The sequence below is a fragment of the Dendropsophus ebraccatus genome, chromosome 5 (assembly GCF_027789765.1).
Source record: "Dendropsophus ebraccatus isolate aDenEbr1 chromosome 5, aDenEbr1.pat, whole genome shotgun sequence".
Classification (NCBI taxonomy): domain Eukaryota; kingdom Metazoa; phylum Chordata; class Amphibia; order Anura; family Hylidae; genus Dendropsophus; species Dendropsophus ebraccatus.
This window is the reverse complement of record NC_091458.1, coordinates 50,394,497-50,416,324: the sequence shown is the minus strand read 5'-3', so window position 1 is coordinate 50,416,324 and position 21,828 is coordinate 50,394,497. Positions and strand designations below refer to the sequence as shown.

At 43.8% G+C, this 21,828-nt stretch overlaps 1 protein-coding gene across 1 annotated transcript; it reads right to left on the bottom strand.

Moving 5' to 3' along the window:
* Positions 1–1,056: 1,056 nt before the first annotated feature.
* On the bottom strand, positions 1,057–12,476 carry MED4 (mediator complex subunit 4). The gene is made up of 7 exons (XM_069972154.1): positions 12,391–12,476; positions 10,124–10,190; positions 8,555–8,725; positions 7,935–7,992; positions 7,053–7,139; positions 6,348–6,479; positions 1,057–1,650 (listed from the first exon to the last, which is right to left on the bottom strand). The coding sequence occupies exons 1-7, from the start codon at positions 12,459–12,461 to the stop codon at positions 1,478–1,480; spliced, it is 759 nt and encodes a 252-aa protein (XP_069828255.1). The 5' UTR covers positions 12,462–12,476; the 3' UTR covers positions 1,057–1,477.
* Between the last annotated feature and the right edge of the window lie 9,352 nt (positions 12,477–21,828).

Below are 21,828 nucleotides of genomic sequence, written 5' to 3'. Positions count from 1 at the left end.
TTGACACAGCCATAGTTTGCAATGTCCGCTGTTTTTACGTAATGTGAACATAGCCTAACTTCTGGACAGGCTTCCACTCACATTGAGGGAAAAATGGGAGGCGGACACTGGTCCTATAGAGGAAGGTCAATGGAAGGAAATACTAGAAATGACGCCTAAACTATCCGTGGGGGAACAACACCAGTTTCTTTTCCGTACCAATGTCCGGGACACGCCCATGATGTCATGTCCATGAGAGGGGGGGGGGTCTCTTACACATGTTCTGGCGCTGTCCCAAGTTATTTCGCTATTGGAGAGGTGTGGCGTCAGCTATACGTAAAGCCTATTCAGTGGAATTGCAGCAATCTCCACTGGTTTATATATTGGGATATGTAGATCTATTTTATTTATGGCACATAAACTTATTGCTCAGCACTGGCTTGATGAGGTCCCACCCTCGGTAGCGGAATTTGTGGGAAAGGTTAATTGGCTGATTGGTATGGAGAAGTATGCATATGTGAAACGAAAAGCCACCAAGAAATTTGACAAGCTTTGGGGTAAATGGATGGCTACTCCTGACCATCCCCGGGTTCCAGCACATGAGCCATGTTACCTGCACGCTGTAATGATTATCTGTGTTCTTTTTGCCTTTCAGTCGTTATTTGTCAGTAGGCACTATACTGGTCCCAGCCTGGACTTTCTCCTTTGGTTACCAGACAACATTTATAATGTACAGAAATTTGATTGTTATTAGAGTGTTGCTTTTCATGCTTGTTTACCTTGATTTTTGGAGATGGAAGGTTCGGGGGTGGGGTGGGCATGGGATAGAGTGTATGCCCTCTTGGGGTGTTTTGTTTGCACTGGGAGATAATTTGTTTGGGGAAAAAAAACTACTTTTCAATAAAAAGGGATTTGATTTAAAAAAAGAACATAGCCTAATATTGTATAACATTACAATAGAATAGAGACTCTAGAGTGAAGATGTAATGATAGTTACTAAAGTAGGTAAAAGACTGAAAAGCTGAAAAAGTTTTTTTTTTTTAATGAAATAACTAATTCTTCTATTATAGTTTCCAATAGAAAAAGGTACGAAATGCTAGCATTTTCTTTATATACATTTTAGCATATACGCATATCTCTGCACAAAAAACATATATACATACACAAGGACATGCAAATAAATCTATATACAACCAGTGGCTCCAACAGATACAAAAAATATAGTGGGTAACATCTGCAATAATGTAGAAGAGTTTGACATAGATGCTTAAACTATGAGTCAATATTTACTGGCACTACATACTGCAGAAGAGATACGGCTCTGTCTCTATGACTATACCAGCATTCTCTGATGATACCATGAATGGGCACATAATTAGTGTATAGGTATGTAGGAAAGAGTCCAGATGCTAGATACATCATCACATGAGGGATGTTTGTCTTCCGTGTTTCTCTTCCAGAGCCAGACAATAAATAAACTGTTCACAGCAATGAATTATTAGTCAGAGTCACTGCTACTACTGGAGGAATCTGTCGACATTACTTCCACATCATCTTCATTTTCTTTGTTAGGCCCTAAGGATTCCATTAAGAAGTCATTGCTGTGGTTTGGAGGTAGCATATTCATTGAAATATCATTAGATTGCCATGGATATTGTGGAGCCAGGACATCTGAAAAGTACAAAAAGGCAGATATAAAAATCACATGCAGAGTATGACAAGCGTTATAAGCATCTCTACCAGGCCTTAACCCCTTGCCTCTGCAGCCTGTTTTGGCCTCAATGACCAGGGCTTATTTTGTAAATCTGACCTGTCTCTATTTATGTAGTGATAACTTTGCGATGCTTTTGACTATCGCGGTTATTCTGAGATTGTTTTTTTGTGACATATTTCTCTTTATGTTAGCGGTATACTTTGGTTGATACACTCAGTAGTTTTTTGCAAAAACTACATTTGCGCAAAAAAGTTTGAAAATTTTACAATCCTTTATATTCAAAATTCTCGTTTTGCCACATGAACTAATCGTTAATGCAACATCTACAACATGTCTACTTTATGGTGACGTCATTTGGTGAAGGTCCTTTTACTTGTTAGAATGTTAGAGGGCTTCGAAATTTTGCAGCGATTTTTCTAATTTTCAGGAAAATTTCAAATTCAGATTTTATTAGGGACCAGTTCAGTTCTGAAGTGGATTTGTGGGGCCTGTATGTTAGTTACCCCCATAAATCCCACCACTGTAAAAACTGCACCCCTCAAAGTATTCAAAGTAACATTTCATAAGTGTATTAACCCTTTAGGTGTTTCGTAGAAATTTAAGCAAGTTGGAGGAGAAATTTAAAATTTTCATTTTTTTGGGCAGATATTCCATTTTAATTAATTTTTTCCTCTAACATTGCAAATACTAACTGAGAAATGGAACTCAATATTTATTCCCCTTATTCCAATGTTTCTAGAAATCCCCCATATGTGGCCGCAGTGCGTCACCTGACTCAACCACAGGCCGCAGACATGACAGAGACCTGGGGAATTTTGGGGACTTTTTTTTATTTCAGGTTTTTTTTAGCCATTATACCATGTCACTGAGGCCTTGCAGTGCCAAAATATTTGTGTAAGACAAGTTGACGTTTCCATCTGTACCATTCTGGGGGACATGTGACACCCTGATCATTTTCTATTAAATTTTTATGAGGTGGTACGAATAAAAAAACACAATTTAGCAGCTGTTTTTCATCATTTTTTTGTACGCTGTTTATTATACGTCACATATGACATGTTAACGTTATTCGTCAGGTCGGTACGATTACAGTGATATCCATTTTATATAGCTTTTGTTATAGTTCATGGCATTTACACTATAAAAACTGTTTTGTCTTGCATATTGTAAGAGCAGCAAAATTTGTATTTTTTCGCCAATGGAGTTATGTAAGGGCTTTTTTTTGCGGCATAAGCTGACATTTATAGTGGTACACGTTTTGGGTACATGGGACGTTTTGATCGCTTTTATCTATAGTTTTTAGGGGGAGGGATTAACAAAAAAATTGTCATTTTGGTTAGTTTTTATTTATTTTTTGAATGGTGTTAATCAGGCGGTATAATTAATGTAACGGGTTAATAGCCTGGGTCATTACGGATGCGGCGATACCAAATATGTGTATCTTATTCATAGGGGATCATTTATAAAGGGGGATGGGGAATGTGTATATTTATTTCAATTTATTTATTTGTTTTAATTATTTATTTTTTGTGTGTGTGTTTTTTTTTTTTTTTTTTTACTTTTGCACATAAGCTGTGCTGTAATGCATTATATAGTGAATGAAGGTCAGTGTTACACACTGACATTCATTCAAACGATCAGGTCCCTGCAGCTGATTCAAACAATCAGTGCAGGGGCCTGATCGTTAGGCGGGGGGGGGGGGGAGCTGAATTTGGGGGGCACGGGGGGGAGCTGGATCGGGGTGGGCACGGATGGAGGAGCTGAATCGGGGCGGGAGGGGGACGGAAGAGCTGAATCGGGGCGGGCGGGGGACGTAGAGAGGTGGATTGGGCCAGGCGGGGGACGTGGAGAGGTGGATCAGGGCGGGCGGGGGACGGTCGGAGGTGGATCGGGGCAGCGGGGAGACCTGGGGGTGGCTGGATCAGGGCGAGAAGAAGGATTACAACAGTGACGGCGGAAGGAGGCATTGTGCTGCAGCCTCCTCCCGCCGCCCGATCGACAAGAGACATCAGATCTCCCCATAGACGCTGCGGTCACATCGACCGCGGCGTCTATGGGGTTAACTGCCCGGGGGGAGCATGGCTCCCCTCCGGGCAGTGGCAGCAGGAGGAGGCTGTGTAATACAACCTCCTCCTGCTGCCCGATCTCAGATATGGACAGTGGGGAGAGGCAGAGAAGGCATGACGTCCAGGGACGTCATGATGCGTTCTGGCACTGCTTTTCATGACGTCCCTGGACGTCATATTGGGAGAAGGGGTTAAATAAAGACTTTCCATGCTAAAAGGTGTAATCCAGGATTAGAAAAAGAGCTTTTAACACCATTATTGTCCTCTTGATTGTGGTTTAGCAGCTCAGTTCCACTAAAGTATTTGTAGCAGTTTTAACACCACATACAGCCTCAGACACAGGTGTGGTGCTGTTTATGGTAGAAAGCTATTATAATTTTCTAATCCTGGATAATCAACCAAATATTTCACGCTCACCCCTCAACCTTTTAATTGGATCTACTTGCAAGCTATAGTTACCCTTAAAGTGATACTGTCACCCTCTTTCTGTATGATGACATCTCTACACAGCTGTAAAACCTAAATTCTGCAGTTTTCATACCTTATTTCTTGGTGCTTGGTTCAGTGAAAAATGCTATTTATTCTTGCTGGATTGTGCCACCTGGACAGGGCTTTACAGCCGCTGTGCCACTTTGCCCAGTTCACATCAGCACCGTAGGCCCTGCCCCTCCGTGATGTCATTGGTGTCTATGTCGTCCCCCCCTCTATGGCCATTGGGACAACCTAGAGGGGTGGGGCCTAGACTTCTAGGCCAGCCCATTCCAATGGCTGTCGATTGGGTGATGCCTACATGCTGATAAAGTCATGAAGGGGGGGGGGGGCCTATGATGCAGATGTAAGTGAAGTGGTGCAGCGCCTGTGAAGCCCCGCCCAGGTTGCACAATCCATCACTGATAAAAAGCATCTTTCACTGGACCAAGCTCCAAGAAATCTATTATAAAGTATGAAAAGTGCAGAATTTAGGCTTTACAGCTGTATAGGGAAGTCCTCACACAGAAAGGGGATGACAGTCACTTTAACCCTTTAAGGACATGGCCCATTTTCGTTTTTACGTTTTCGGTTTTCCTCCTTGTGTTTAAAAGGTCATAGCACTTGCATTTTTCCACCTAGAAACCCACATGACCCCTTATTTTTTGCGTCACTAATTGTACTTTGCAATTACAGGCTGAATTTTTGCATAAAGTACACTGCGAAACCAGAAAAAAATTCAAAGTGTGGTGAAATTGAAAAAAAAAAAACGAATTTCTTTTATTTGGGGGAAATGTGTTTTTACGCCATTCGCCCTGGGGTAAAACTGACTTGTTATGCATGTTCCTCAAGTTGTTACGATTAAAACGATATATAACATGTATAACTTATATTGTATCTGATGGCCTGTAAAAAATTCAAACCATTGTTAACCAATATACGTTCCTTAAAATCGCTCCATTCCCAGGCTTATAGCGCTTTTATCCTTTGGTCTATGGGGCTGTGCGAGGTGTAATTTTTTGCGCCATGATGTAATCTTTCTATCGGTACCTTGATTGCCCATATACGTCTTTTTGATCGCTTTTTATTACATTTTTTCTGGATTTTATGCGACCAAAAATGCGCAATTTTGCACTTTGGGATTTTTTTGCGCTGACGCTGTTTACCGTACGAGATCAGGAATGTGATTAATTAATAGTTCGGGCGATTACGCACGCGGCGATACCAAACATGTTTATTTATTTATTTATTTATTTGTTTACTTTTATTTAAAACCTGGGAAAAGGGGGGTGATTCAGACTTTTATTAGGGGAGGGGGCTTTTTACTATTAACAACACTTTATTTTATTTTTTTACACATATACTAGAAGCCCCCCTAGGGGACTTCTAGTATATACACTGTGATCTCTCATTGAGATCTCTGCAGCATAGATATGCTGCAGAGATCCATGAGATCGGCACTCGTTTGCTTTCGGCTGCTGCAGCCGAAAACGAACGAGTGCCGAGCCGAGGACGGCGCCATCTTGGACGTGTCCCCGGCCGGCATCAGTAACGGAGATCGCTCCTCCGGGACAAGGTCCCGGAGGAGCGATCTCCCCCACTAGACACCAGGGAAACGTTGCCTCCGGTAATCGGAGGCAGCTGTCAACTTTGACAGCTGCCTCCGATTAGCTAATTAGCGGGCACGGCGATCAGACCGTGCCCGCTAATAGCAGCGGTCCCGGGCGACTCGCGGCACCCGGGATCGCGGCAAGTGCAGACATATGACGTACCGGTACGTCATATGTCCTTAAGAGGTTAAATCTATGCTGTAGGTTATTACTTTAGAATTCTTTCCTATGAATTCATATAGTAACATATCGGGTTTGTCAAAACTGCTTATTCATTAACATTAAAAATAGGTGGTAGTCACCATCTTTAAAAAGGGCCAAACTTTACTGATGACCCATCATCAGGATAGACCATCAATATCTGATCAGTGAGGTTAAGGATTACAGACGAGTATGACCATATAGAACCTTTCCCATTTGTAAGTTATCAATGTTTTTAGAAGAAAAAAAAAGCAACCAACATTCAGAAAGAAAAAAGTTCTTTTGTAAAAAAAAAAAGGACAAAATTACCTGGAAGTCTGCCAGCAGCCAAAGCATCCCCTGGTAAATGACCATTGACACCATTAGTCGGGAGGTTACTCATCTGTCCCAACAAGCCACTCCTCATTTCAAGATCTGTGGGGTAAGGTCGACGAGGATCCCCTGTAACAATCAAGAAGATTGCTTATCTTATTCTATATGGCTTTATAGATATTTTTTGTTGTTGCAATCTTAAAAGTTAACGGCCCTATTGATCAGGGCTTGATAACATGTAATCTAGATGTGTGCTCCGTGGAGCATATAAAGGAGAAGAGTCTATTAAAGATAAACACCTTTCAATAAAAGTGTGAAAAGGATAACAGAAGCTGAAGGAAAGCCAAAGTATTCGGTGGTTGTTTTGTAAAGAAATGCTGACCAAGATTGTGATTGGTCTGGGTATGTTTGCTCAGATCCTTATTGATCTCTAAAACGAGCGTGGAGAAGTGTTCGGTTATACTCTTCACTCTCTGACTCACTGCCTTTGCCATCTTATTGCATGAGACAAACTCCATGAATTTATAATGGATTTCACCTCATGCAGTGAGAAGGAGATTGAACCAAGGTGGGGAGTGAAGCACATAAACACAAGACTGGTGGGGTCTGAGCACTCAAGATAAAATTAATGAGAATGACACTAATTTATTTATGCGAGATCCAGATTTTAAATATACAGAATAAAAATAAGAATATGGTTACCTGGAACCCATGTTAAAGGAGCACACACTGCATTACTTGCACTAATCCGATGAGCATACTTGATCAATTCTTCAGATGAGATGGAACCTTCAAATGACAAAACAAAATGTGTAAAGCTTGCTTCAAAAATCACAATACAGATGTATTGGTTGTAATGTATAAAAATAGAAAATTTAAATGGGCACTCGTAAATCACATGAGAGAATGCCGCTCTGATAAATAAGAACGGCTTACGATACAGATCACTTTAAGCTAAGATAGTGGCCTCCTCTTTATGGAAAACACTTTTCCAATTTTTTTACACGTAAAGTTAAAATAGAATACTAGAATGCAGCTTGTATCTACTATATTAATTATCACAAGTATATGAAGCTTCAGGATGATTTATTAGTCGTCATCAATTCTGACATGAAACTTATCAATAATTAGTTGATTCATGCAAACCGATATAAATTTATATTCAGACCTCTCACAATCTGACAGTGATCTTCTATCTTGCGGATTTAACTATAAAGCTAAAACTATGCTTTAAGAGAAAGAAAAACTTGGCCTTAAAGAGGGTGTACGGGCATGTGACCCTCGGCTCTATTCGTTCCTATGTGAATGAGGCCTTATTCTTGTAACAAGAAAAGCCTGCCTCCTGGACACCTCCCTAACATCTACTTCTGCTGTCATCATTTGTAAAGGCTTAAAACTGCTGACCCTCACGTTTCCAATGAATTGGTTACAATGCAAAGTGTACATACAATAAATTAACCATAGTGTTCTGTATAGTGAGCAATTGTTTGTGGAATATAACAGTAACAGTCAACCCTCACATCCTCTTGTGTGAAGTCCATGATTCTGGTAAATGTTTTGTGATGTAAAAGTTTGTAGACTGACCTTTTCTTGCTTTATCAATTGATTTCAGTTTTTCCTTTGCCTGGTAAACTGCAGTTGCCTAAGGAAGGAAAAAATGAAATTTTTCAAGTTCCCAAACAAATGTTTTGTAATAACACGGCACTAAAGGATATATACACATATGCTTTTGGAAGCTGCATTGGGCATCTCTATCACATTGTTTACTGCTCCACGCTACAGTACTGACACTGTTGTGTTTTGGAGCTCAATGCATCCCAATGACGTTGGTGGCATACAGTCCGCTTCTGGACAGTATAGACGGAACATGTGAATCTGGCCATACTTGTAATGGAATAGCAAGCAGCAACACATTCCACAGACACTTAATCAGACATAACACATCCAGTGTTATAGAGGTAATGTTATGCAGCTCTGCTAGATTCCTTCCCAGCCATGGTGACACTTCTTTTCCCAGATAGGATAGCAATGTTCGTTGTCTACACAACAGCTGCTTATCACAAGTGATGCTAAGGCACTTACAGCCCCATTCCCCTATTACTGTAGAAGACACTGCCGAAAGTCATGTGCCTATGAAGAGCTGGACTTCCAACAGTTACGTTCCTCAGGTGTGTAAGGGAGACTTGTATGTTTGAGACGCTTACCAGGATGTGTTCAGCCTCCTTTAGCTGTTTTTGCAGCTGCTGGATATCACTATCCCTTTTCTCAACTTCCTTTTCAAGTAGCTGCATTTCCTGGTGAACTTTACCCTGACTGAAAGCCACCTTCATGAGCTCCTGGAACTCTCCATCCTTCTGAATTAACAACTCTAAAATCTGAAATGGTAGAAAACCAAAGTGAGTTATTTATCACAGGAGTAATCACTCCTATTAATGCCATTTACTGTACATGGCTATGGTTACATATTCCATTATCATCATGATGAGATGTATGTCATGATCCAAAACCACTATGGTATCATCAAAGAAAGAAGCAATTAACTTTCCAACATTTGTGTTGGGATTTTCAAACAAAATATATAAAAGTGAGATTCAAAGTATACCTGTCATTTTGCAAAAAGTTTTGATCGGTCTGGGTCTGAGTGTTCAGACCCGTATCGATCAGGAGAACAAGTGGGGAGAGGATGCGCTGCAGAACGGTTCACTCCCCGCTCCATAGACTCCGGGCTCATAATGTAAGTCTATGGAGCGCTTCTCTTTTTTTCTTACACACAACGGGGAGATGACATGCTGCCATGCGGTCCTCTCCCGGCTCATTCTCCCGAATGGTACAGGTGTGAGCCCTCAGATCCAGACTGATCAAAACTTTTGACATGTCTCTATGACATGTCAAAAGTTTAGCAAAACAGCAACACTTTAAAGGGGTTATCTTATGATAAAGAGAGTAACCTTCCTTAGTTTCAAGAAAAGAAAAGCAGCTTCCTTTCCGATGGACCCAGCACATGAATTACAAGGTTAGCTATTCCACTGAATGGTACACATGTATGCCTTAGGCCCTATTCACAAATCCCTAATACTGTCCCATACTGTATATAATTGACCGGACATCGGACCTCCCAGCATTATCATTCACGATGATGCCATGAGCTCCAAGAGAGTTATATCTTTGTGCTACTGTACTGACATGAGTAGCGCACAGAATGAACAGTTTTGGAGCTCATGGCTTCATAATGATGCTGGGGGTTCCACATTCCGGTCCATAGAACATCTTCCTTGCACAGACCGTGATCACAGAACACAGATCATAGCCTCACCCCCAGTGCATGAAGCCACATAATTTACATAATAAAGCATAGGATTTAACAAGATTACTTTCCCTTTAAAGGAATTATCCCAAGATTAAAAGTTACTGTGTATCCATAGCATAGGGGTGAAGTAGCTGACCAGTTGGGCCAGTTATCCCTAGAGTGAATGGAGTATCAGCAGGCAATGCTCAGACACCTCTATTTATTCTATATAGGACTTCTGTAAATTGCCAAGCACCAAACTCTACGATTTTTGAAGTCCAATAGACAGTAAAAACCCACTGCCACTCTGTTTATTGACCTCGATTCTCACGATCAGTAGGATCAGTGGGGTCTTTCCCTACGCTGCTAATAGTGAGGTAACTTTTAATCTTGGAATACCTTTAATAAAGGAAAGAAAGGGGCAAATGTCAGATTTTTGTTGGTTTTTCTCTATGACTCTTTTTTACACCTGTTTTTAGTGACTCACTTGATTTTCTTCTCCAGGCTGACTTAACTTCTGACTCCTTGAAAGTGCCAACAATTCTATCAGCTCTCTGAAAGAGATTTTACAATGAAACAGCTGACGATGCCTAAACTGTATGAGCAAATGCAACAGATAAAGCGACATAAATTAACATCCAGACAGCATATTACACACACACTATCTCTCTCTCCATATATTATATATATACACACACACACACACACACACACACACACACACACACACACACACACACACAGTGGTACCTTGGTTTAAGAGCTCACAGTTTTTCAAAATTGAGACTTGGTTTAAGAGCTCCCTGTACTGGGTAGGAGCACAAGTGGAGGAGGGGCATGGTCTGCATAGTGGGGTATACAGCCCTGTACTCTGACCCAGGAAGTCTCCCTCACCTTCCAAATCATAGCAGATCTACTTCAGGCTGGGGCTCACATCAGGGGACAGGACTATGGAGGTAATCTCACCATAGCTGTAACCCCTCTCTCCCCGGACAGAGAGTGCTGCTATACTGTGCCCATATCTGCCCTGCTCATTCCTTCATGCTCCCTGCAGTCTCTGTCCGCCCTTGTGTTTCCCATCCTCTCCATTACTGTACAGTAACTTATAATATCACATATTCTGCTGTTTTTGGATGTTTGTTTCATTTGTTCTACATGTTATTCAGAATAATAAATCATTATTTTTGGGGTGTGGAACCAATTGTCTGCATATCAGTGATTTCTTATGGGAAAATTTGCTTTGGTTTAAGAGTGGATTTGAATTACAAGCACAGTCCCAGAATGGATTATATATATATTTATTCATTCCTTTAACAGCTCAATTTCACCTCAAAGGCAATCCACCAACAAGATCATACTGCCCTAACCACAGCCAGCATGACAGGTCCCAAAATCCTACTGAGCTGCATTAAAACTGCTGTTTTGGTGCTGGGACATGACCCATATTATGTGCCATGTTATAATAGGGTCTACCAAGTTTCTGTCAGTGTCCATGATTTAAGGCAAATCTGCTTGTATAGCCTGCCACAGAATTAGTAATTTTTTTTTCTCAATTTTACCTCACCACTGTTATTTTAGGTTTCACGAAACATTATATGGCAGCAGGGTGGCTCAGTGGTTAGCACTGTAGCCTTGCAGCACTGGGGTCCTGGGTTCAAATACGACCAAGGACAACATCTGCAAAAAGTTTGTATGTTCTCTCCGTGTTTGCGTGGGTTTCCTCCCACACCCAAAAACATACAGATAGGTGGAGTGCTGCGGAATCTGTGTGCGTCATACAAATAATAAAAAATATATATGGAGATGAGAAAAGTGCAACTTATGCGACAAAACTGTATAGTCTGTTCCTGGCTTTGGCTCAAATAAATCTGTCAGATAATCTGTTGGTGTAATATGGCCCTATTCCACGGAACGATTATCGGGACGTGGAATTGACAGCAACGATCAGCCGACATCGTTCATGTCGGCTGATTGTTGCAGTTGTTTGTTTTTTAACATGTTGAAAAACAAACGACTGATACAGCAACGATCTGCTGCCGTTGCTCCTTGGAATAGGAGCGTTTGCAGCAGGCGCTGCTGTATCCTATGGGCTGCCCGGGCGATCAGCGATCACCTGGGCAGCCCCCCCGCAGCTCCCCCACCCCCCGACTCACGTCGAATAGCGGCAGCAGTGAGCAGGGAACGAGGAGCAAACGAGCGCAAATAGCGCTCGTTTGCTCCTGTCAGTCGGCCCGTGAAATAGGGGCTTTACAGGGAAAGGATATTGGGGGGGCGGAGGGGGGTAGCAAACAACAAAGTAAAGGGGCCAGGAAGAGGTTAATCAGATAAATCAACATTGCATCCTGCTCTACTTTGGCAATTTAGTGCAATTCACAACGCAGGTGTGAACAGCGACTTACAGATACACAGATAAGTGTCTGTGAATGAAATCCGTCACCATCTATCAGAAATCATGACTCTTGTGTGAACAAAGCCAAAACCCAGCTTTCCCGTAACCCTGAGTGACCGGATAATAATGGGCAGCAGATCCTCTAGGGAGGCAGACACCATTGGGCAGCAGGTAGCCACTGATGGTTCCTTGTATCTCGGCTTCCCATTCTCTGTAATGCACAGGACAGGGAGAGCTCTGCTCCATCTATCAGCCCGGTACATCTATCACAATGAAGCCTACAGAGATAGTAAACCAGCAGCGAGGTATACACAGACGTATACACACATGGACGGCTAACTAACATAACCCCCGGCTGCTCCTACCTGGACAGAACCTCCAAGTCATCCAGAACACACAGTAACTTCTCCTGAGTGCTCTTCTCCGTGGCGGCCATTACTGCTCTGTGCTCCCGGCATGCACCGCGACGAGCTGCTCATAGTTCGGGGATAGAGAGGACAGCCGCTCATCAGAGCATTGACTTTCCGCAGCAGCGACACCTACTGGTAGCTGTGCTGTAATGGCACTCTGCGGAAATGGAGGATTATATTACTGTGCTGGGGATTTGGTTCTGCTCTCACTCCACATTTGTCATCCTGTTCCTAGAAGCTGTGGAGTTTATAGTAATCTGCATTCAAGTCAGTTGTTACATTGTTCAGAATGGCCATTTACAAAGTGCTGCGGAATCTGTTGGCACTATATAAATAAAAATTATTATTATTATTATTATTTACAACTTCCAGCCAGCATTGCCAATGTTATGTAAGAAGTGTGATTGTGATTTAATAGTAGGATTGCAATTGCTGTCTACAGCTCTGTATAGTGATATGGAACCATCAGCAGCATTTACTGAGCGCTGTGTATTAATGACAAGGGTTGGAAGGCTCCTCATGAGGGGGCGGGCGGGGGTTATGGAACCCATTTCTCTCCGCTATTGCAGTACTGTAATTCCGTCATGTCCGACAGCCTTTAGTTTGAGCTATAGTTTTCTCTGCATATTTGGAGTTGTAGTTGTGAACAAACCCTAAGATGCCCTCAAAAGTAATTTTTAGGCTATGTTCACACTACATATTTATTATACGTATTATACATATTAACAAATAACAATATTCGGAAATAACAGCCGCCAATACCAGTTGATTTAACTGAGAATTCTAGGCTAGGGGGATTTCTGGCAGAGGGGGAGGAATTTAAGAAATATCATGTACTTACCTCCCCCGCTCCGGCTCTGGTGCCGATATCCCACAGCTCTGTTCCCCGGACGCTTCTCGGTAAAAGAGGGGACCTGGGACATGACGTTCCAGGCCTGCTCAGCCAGTCAGCAGCCATAGCAGGGTCCCCCTTCGCTGCTGACTGGCTGAGCAAGCCTGACACGCAAGTCCCAGTCTCTAACCAGGAAACCGTAGATGCAGGATACCGGCATCAGCGCCGGAGCTGGGGAGGTAAGTCCCTATTATTTCTTTCATCCTCCCCCTCCTCAGCACGGTTCTAAAAATCACTCAATCACTAGGATTCAAAAGTGCTGCAATCTATGTTTGAGTTTACAACGAAAGTCACATGCTCAGAATGTAATCTGAACATAGTCACTAGATGATAATATTCACATCATTGAAAGTCTACACCCCATATATGCAGAATGACAAAAAAAAAGTGTCACCTCAGTAAAAGACACATGAAAGCCTACCTGGAGCTTGCAAAAAAGGCAACCAAAGGATCCCTTGACTGTGAAAAACAAGATTCTCTGGTCTGAAAAATACTTCAGCAAAAAAAAAAAAAATCTTTCAAATCAAATGGTGTCAGAAAGTGCCAGAAATTTGTAATTTACTCCTATTAAAAAATCTCAAGTCTTCCAGTACTTATCAGCTGCTGTATGTACTGCAGGAAATGGTGTATTCTTTTCAGTATGACATGGTGCTCTTTGCTGACACCTCTTTCTGTGACAGTAACTGTCTAGATCAGTAGCAAATCCCCATTGAAAACCTCTGCTGCTTTTAAGACTGGAAAAAATACACCACTTTCTGGCACCAGTTGATTTGAAATATATATATTTTTTTTTGCTGAACTACCCCTTTAAGCTGTTTGTCCTAGAATCTAAGGGTTAACTATCTGGAGAAAAACAGACACTGCTCATCGCCTGCCTAATATAATCTCTACAGTGAAGCATGGCAGCGGCAGTGGGTGTTTTCAGATGCTGGGACAGGGAGACTGGACAGGACACTGGGGGGCGGGGCATGGTCACATGTTCCTCCATGTCGGCCATCTTATGGACAGACTCACCACAGAGCAGGGCAGCCCTGTCTGGAGGAGGGGAGTCAGAGTTTAGCTCTATGAGGTACACAGGGAGCTGCTGGCAGTATATACAATGAGTACACTTACTAATACTGTACACTAAACAATTTCACTATAAAATGGCCAACCCCTTTAACTAACGGTCCCCTTCTAAACTGACAGAGCTCTATTTTTTTTGGCAAAAGTCTGCAGCATAACAAAATGTGAAAAAGTGATAGAATCTGAAAACTTTCTGAATTCATTGTATTTTAAGTGTTAAGAAACAAGGAAATATGTTAATAAATAGCTTTTTAGGTCATCTAATGGAGGCCATATGCATCCCTTATGTCAGCACGCTAAAGTTACACAGATCTTCCATGTACTCCTCCATTGCGCCATCACACATCACTATATTATGTAGTTATTTTATGTGAGTAATATGGTGAGACATGCAGCGGCAATGTATAGAACATACAGCAAACTACTATGAGTGATATATAATGGCTGCTTACATCTAGGGGCCTGGACAGAGACATGATACAGCCATGGACATTAGGCTTATTTTAATAGGAGTGGCTCCACCTGTAGTCGTCTATGTATCCATCATGTTAGTGTCTGATTTGCTTACTGTATTTGCATGTTATTTGTATTTCATCTACGTCTTCATCCCAAAATTTCATAAAGGAAAATATAAAGGGTACAAAGGACATTCTTGCATAAGACTCTGGTGCTTTAGGGGTCCAGAGACATCTTTGTCACATACGGTAATTCTCCCTGTGTCACACCAGTGTTATATGTAGCTCATGGTCGGTGGGGGCTGGTAGTGATTTTGGCCCTGTCACGGCCGCGGCGGCGGCCCGTGCTCCAGGCCGCCGCGACCTCTCCATGCAGCTGCCGGGGTCCATGTGCAGGGACCCGGCGCTGCTACGAGTTCGGCCCCGGGGGGCGCCTTACCTCGCCCCGCTACTGTCACCCGCTGTGCCGGCCGGCGCTCCCGTCCCTGCCTCCTAGGGTGCGCGTGCGCCGGCTGTCTCAGATTTAAAGGGCCAGTCCGCCCCTAATTGGAAGTTGCACTAATCACTTCCTATAAATTCCAGCCCTGCCCCACTACAGGTGTTGGAGCCTCTACATCCTTCCCATAGCGTTTGGCCCAGCTCCCTGTTGTTCCTGATTCCTGTCCGCTACCTGGTCCCTAGTCCTTGCTCCTGATTCCTGTCCGCTACCTGGTCCCTAGTCCTTGTTCCTGATTCCTGTCCGCTACCTGGTCCCTAGTCCTCGTTCCTGGTTCCTGCTCCTCTGTTACACTATTGCTCCTGTGTTCAGCCTGTCACCTGCGGTTACGCCTACAGACCTCTGCCAGCACCATCTCCTGCCTACTGCTCCTGCCACGCCTCGCCTGCCGTCACTAGCAACCAAGCCAGGGGTAGCGACCTGGGGGTCGCCTGCCGCAGCAAGTCCATCCCGCCTTGCGGCGGGCTCTGGTGAAAGCCAGCGGCCCCTTAGACTCCGCTCCGTGGTGAGGTTAGTGCCATCGCTAGTGACGGTCCAGTGGATCCACTTCTCCAGTCGTCACAGTAGGCTCCAACCATGGATCCCGGCGAGGTGCCTGATATCCGTGACGTAGCCAGAGTGGTCGCCCAACAGGCGCAACAAATACAGCAACAGTCGCAGCAGATCCAGCAACTCACTGCCGCCTTACACACCACCTCCTGCTGCTTCTTCAACACTTCGACTGGCTCTCCCAAGCAAATACGCTGGTGACTCCAAGTTGTGCAGAGGATTCCTGACTCAATGCACCATGCATATTGAACTTTTAAGTAGTCAGTTTTCCACCGAGCGCTCTAAAGTGGCTTTCATCATCAGCCTATTGGAGGGTAGAGCTCTGGCTTGGGCCACGCCGCTGTGGGACCGAGATGACCCTGCTGCTGCCAATCTCCGAACCTTCCTGGCCGAGTTTTGCTCCGTCTTTGAGGAACCTGCCCGTGCCTCTTCAGCTGAGACTGCTCTCCTCAACCTCTCTCAAGGGAGCTCCTCTGTTGGTGACTACGCCATCCAGTTCCGCACCCTGGCGGCAGAATTAGACTGGAATGAGGCCGCTCTGATAGCCACCTTCAAGAAGGGCCTGTCCAGTCGGGTGAGAGAAGTGCTTTCCGCCCGAGACCTACCTACCTCCCTGAACGAACTCATCCTACTGGCCACCAGGGTCGATAATCGTTTTTCTGAGAGAGAGGAGGAGGTCTGGCATAATTGGCGACTAAGCCTGTCCCGTCGCCAATCACCAGCTGGCGCCGGTCTTCCAGAATCCTGACGTTCCGGTGTCCCATTCGACTCCTGAGATTCCTATGCAGGTGGAACGGGCTCACCTGACGCCTGATGAAAGAATTCGTCGTCTGGAGCTGAATCTCTGCCTCTACTGCGGTGGTTCGGATCACTTTCGGCTGAGATGTCCCCAACGTCCTCAAGCGTCCGGGAAACGCCAGCACCTAGGTCCGGTGGGAGAGGTCTCCCTAAGTGTGAATGCCACCTCTCCAAGGTTGTCTGTGCCAGTCTCCATCCAGACACCCTCAGGACAAACTCACCAGACTACTGCCTTTCTCAATTCTGGGTCAGCAGGCAGTTTTATTGCAGCTACATTGGTCCAAAGATGGCGGCTACCCGTGACCCCACTAGCCAGACCCCTGACTATCTCCTCGTCACGGGCGAGATTCATACCGACCATGTGCACTACCAGACCGCACCTCTAGTCCTCCAGGTGGGCACTTCACATCAGGAAATGATCTCCTTTTACGTCCTGCCCCATTCTTCTTCCACCACCCTCCTGGGACTCCTTAAAAATCCTGGGAGGATTCTTAGTTGGGGTCAGGACTGTTCCAACCAGTGTCTGAGGTCACCTCAGCCCAAGTACTCTATGTTGTCACCCGACCCCGCCAGGCCTCTATCCTTCCTACCGGCGGAATACCAAGACTTGCCTGATGCCTTCTCTGCCACGGAGGCGGACTCTCTACCACCTCATCGGGCGTACGATTGTCCCATAGACCTCCTTCCTGGAACTTCTCCTCCACAAGGTCGGGTGTACCCTCTCTCCATACCCGAGACTGAGGCCATGTCCTCTTATATCCGGGAGAACTTACAGAAGGGTTTCATCCGCAAATCCACATCCCCTCGCCACATAGGGATGGACTTCATCACTGATTTGCCTCCATCTGCAGGCAAGAAAGAGGGGGAGGCCAAAGGGGGGGGTACTGTCACGGCCACGGCGGCGTCCCGTGCTCCGGGCCGCCGCGACCTCTCCATGCAGTTGCCGGGGTCCCTGTGCAGGGACCCGGCGCTGTTACGAGTTCGGCCCCGGGGGGCGCCTTACCTCGCCCCGCTACTGTCACCCGCTGTGCCGGCCGGCGCTCCCGTCCCCGCCTCCTAGGGCACGCGCGCGCCGGCTGTCTCAGATTTAAAGGGCCAGTCCGCCCCTAATTGGAAGTTGCACTAATCACTTCCTATAAATTCCAGCCCTGCCCCACTACAGGTGTTGGAGCCTCTACATGCTTCCCATAGCGTTTGGCCCAGCTCCCTGTTGTTCCTGATTCCTGTCCGCTACCTGGTCCCTAGTCCTTGTTCCTGATTCCTGTCCACTACCTGGTCCCTAGTCCTTGTTTCTGATTCTTGTCCGCTACCTGGTCCCTAGTCCTCGTTCCTGGTTCCTGCTCCTATGTTACACTATTGCTCCTGTGTTCAGCCTGTCACCTGCGGTTACGCCTACAGACCTCTGCCAGCACCATCTCCTGCCTACTGCTCCTGCCACGCCTCGCCTGCCGTCACTAGCAACCAAGCCAGGGGTAGCGACCTGGGGATCGCCTGCCGCAGCAAGTCCATCCCGCCTTGCGGCGGGCTCTGGTGAAAACCAGCGGCCCCTTAGACTCCACTCCCTGGTGAGGTTAGTGCCATCGCTGGTGACGGTCCAGTGGATCCACTACTCCAGGCGTTACAGGCCCAAGAACTTCAGGTTACATCTCTGGTAATTCTCTCGCTTCCTGCATGCCTCATGTACATGAATGGCACAGTCACAGAAATGTTAGCAACTAATCTGCTGTATATGAATAGACCCTAAGAGCTATGATTAAGTACCAAGTAATAATGCTAGCAAGCTGCTTCCTGCTGTGGGAGATTAGTTTGATTTCAGTACTTAAAGGGGTTATCCAGGACTACAGAAGTGATGTCCTATCTATGGGATGTACAAAACCAAATAAGCTGTTAGATTAGTTCGCACACATTTTTGTCAGGAATAAAAATAAAACATTAAAAAGTGGCCAATGCAAAAAACTATATCAAGCAGTAAGATGGGAGATGCAGTGGAAACTAACACACACAATGCTGATCTAAAAGCAGGATGTACCAATGTCTCAATATAATGTTATAAACATATTAAAGTGTTTCTGTCATTATATATATAATATATATAAGACGGGGGACATGATGGGGTCATTTGGGACATCCCAACGGAGATTAATTGGTTGACTTAATGAGAAACTACTCATGACCTGCTTAAAAGAACACTGATACATTAATGATGGGCTTGAGGGGTCAGTGCTTGGTTTCTGGTGTCATGTATCGTCCCCTCAGGATGTTCACTAGGCACAGCAGTGTATTACTTTTATCTAAGCTGTTCCTTTAAAATAATGTATTTTCTTAACAGTCTACTGGATGTAAGATGAGCAGGTTGTCTTTCAATACTGCCAGAGGGAAAACAGCCATACCATGCTGCCCCATTGAGATTAGTATGCATGGACATGCTGGGTCCTACAGACATACAGACACTTTCCATGACATTGCATGGATATGATAAAAAAAAAGCTAAATAATAATAATGATAAATAATAATAATAATAATAATAATAATAATAATAAAGCAAATAGTGATCTGTACAGTATTATTCAGCACCAGTTGTGCACTCTGCCCGTCAATGAATGATAGACTGAAAAACTAATGCAAAGTGATGTTAACTTGTCATCATTTTCTCCTTCTGTTTAGATCAGTGAAAGGGTTTGGTGCCTAGAAATCTAGAAATGTCATTTTCAGTTAATCAAACGTTAAAGGGAATAATGTTTCCCCCAAAGCTCCACATCCCTTTTATGTGGCAGACTGGCAGTCATCCTAGAAGGCAGATTCTCACCAATCATAATGTTATGGGATATCCTTGCTATATACTATTACATTACATGGTAGAATCACATATACCTAATTATAGGTTTGCATAGTTTTTATTAGGTTTATTTGCCATGGTTTAGATGTATTGTATAAAGCACAGGCAGATAGATAGGGAGGGGGAGCTAGTGGTAGGAAAAGGGGTAGGGGGGGTCCCTTTTTTTCTTTATTTTCAGCTTTTTATTATTTACTTTTTGATTAATAATTTTCTTGTTCCCTAGTTATTCCTCCCATCTTCTTGCTTTTCCTCTATCCTAAATCTGATGACCTGGCTACTGTGGTGCACTATAATTCTAACATTGCAGCAATAGAGCCACTACAATTTATGCTGCGGATATGCTGCAGTCAAAATCAACAAATTCGAAACAAAATTTTATTGTTGTGGAATTTGCTTAGGAAATTTAGCAGCAGCTCCAAAATCTTCACAATATAGTGTCATTACTTCTCTGCAGATAACCTGCACTGGTGCTGCAGAACTTCCAGTGCAGAAAATCCACAGCATATAGGCTACATATGGACCGATCCTTAAAGGGGTTATCCAACGAAAATCTTTTTCTTTAAAATTAACTGGTTTCAGAAAGTTATATAGATTTGCAATTTACTTCTATTTAAAAATTACATATCAGCTGCTGTATGTCCTGCAGAAAAGGTTGTATTCTTTTCAGACTGACACAATTCTCTTTGCTGCCATCTCTGTCTGAGGAACTGTCCAGAGCAGTAGCTAATCCCCATAGAAAACTTTTCCTGCTCTGGACAGTTTCTGTCTCGGACAGAGATGTCAGCAGAGAGCACTGTGTTAGGCGTAAAATAAAACAACATTTCCTGCATGACATACAGCAGCTGATAAGTACTGGAAGACTTGAGATTTTTAAATAGAATTAAATAACTTTCTAAAACCAGTTAATTTTAAAGAAAAAATGCTGGATAACCCCTTTACCTTCCTAATAAATACCTCCTAACAAGCAAAAAGTATATGCCTCAAAACATACAGTATTTTTCTTTTTTTTTTTACTAAACCCAAAAGAAACACTAGACAGCTGCATCATAAGAAATTATTGGCCATATTTGGCTGCCTACACTGTGTATAGCTGATAAATCATTCACCAAACTGTGTTTACAACAGATTTTTCTGCTGAGAACATATCTGACACATTGCAGGGACGGGTCCGCTTGGTTCTCTAATAAGAGGAGGAGATGGTTTAGTCAGAAGTTATTATTTTCACCTGGCTAATGTTGCCAGCCGCTCTTTGTACTAGTTATAGTTTGTAAAATTGACTATTTAATTGAATTGGGGTTTGCTTCACTGTTTACTTTCTGTAGCTTAATTTGATATAGAAACTAAGGACTGTATTAGAGATATGTGCAACTAGAGCAACTTCTTCAGCCACTGCTAATCAAATACCGCACGCTTGGGTTCGGACAGAGTTCCGCTCATCTATAGTCCCTATACATATTACACTCATAATAGCCAAACTCAGCCATCGGTATGTTTTGGGGATGTTTGAGGATCTCCCAAGTCTCCTCCTCAGATGATGTTGGTGGACATAGGGGTTGGACATGAGGGAATTTCACATCATGAGGCCTTTGTCACGTCTTTGGGTCACCCTCTGAACAATCACCTCCAGTGATGGGCTGAGTGGGCTAAAGTAGCCGGCAGATCGTTCAGTGGGGGATCTGAAGACATAACAGGAGGACCCCTGGGGAGCGTGATAAGTGAGAATAGGCTTTTTATATATAGCCCAGGCACCATATAAAAAAAAAATATGAAAACCTGATGTACCTCTTTAACTCTTAGAGGACCCGGCCAATTTCAATTATTGCGTTTTCGTTTTTTCCTCCTTGTGCTTAAAAGGCCATAGCACTTGCATTTTTCCACCTAGAGACCCACATAAGCCCTTATTTTTTTGCGCCACTAATTGTACTTTGCAATGACAAGCTGAATTTTTTCATAAAGTACACTGCAAAACCAGAAAAAATTCAAAGTGTGGTGAAATTGAAGAAAAAAACGCATTTCTTTTATTTGGGTTTTTTTCGTTTTTACGCCGTTTGCCCTGGGGTAGAACTGATGTGTTATATATGTTCCTCAAGTTGTTACGATTACGACGATATGTAACATGTATAACTTTCATTGTATCTGATGACCGGTAAAAAATTCAAACCATTGTTAACATAAATATGTGTAACTCCTGGAGTCGTGGATCCACTGAACCATCACTAGCGATGGCACTAACCGCACCAGGGAGCGGAGTCTAAGGGGCCACTGGTTTTCACCAGAGCCCGCCGCAACGCGGGATGGGCT

What these genes read in the sequence shown, in the direction of transcription:
- MED4 (XM_069972154.1), bottom strand. Translation starts at nt 12,461, where the DNA reads ATGGCCGCCACGGAGAAGAGCACTCAGGAGAAGTTACTGTGTGTTCTG. An exon ending in AGCCTGGAGAAGAAAATCAA is followed by an intron (nt 8,726 to 10,123) that starts GTGAGTCACTAA and finishes CTACCATTTCAG; the next exon opens with ATTTTAGAGTTGTTAATTCA. An exon ending in AATTGATAAAGCAAGAAAAG is followed by an intron (nt 7,140 to 7,934) that starts GTCAGTCTACAA and finishes TGTCATTTGAAG; the next exon opens with GTTCCATCTCATCTGAAGAA.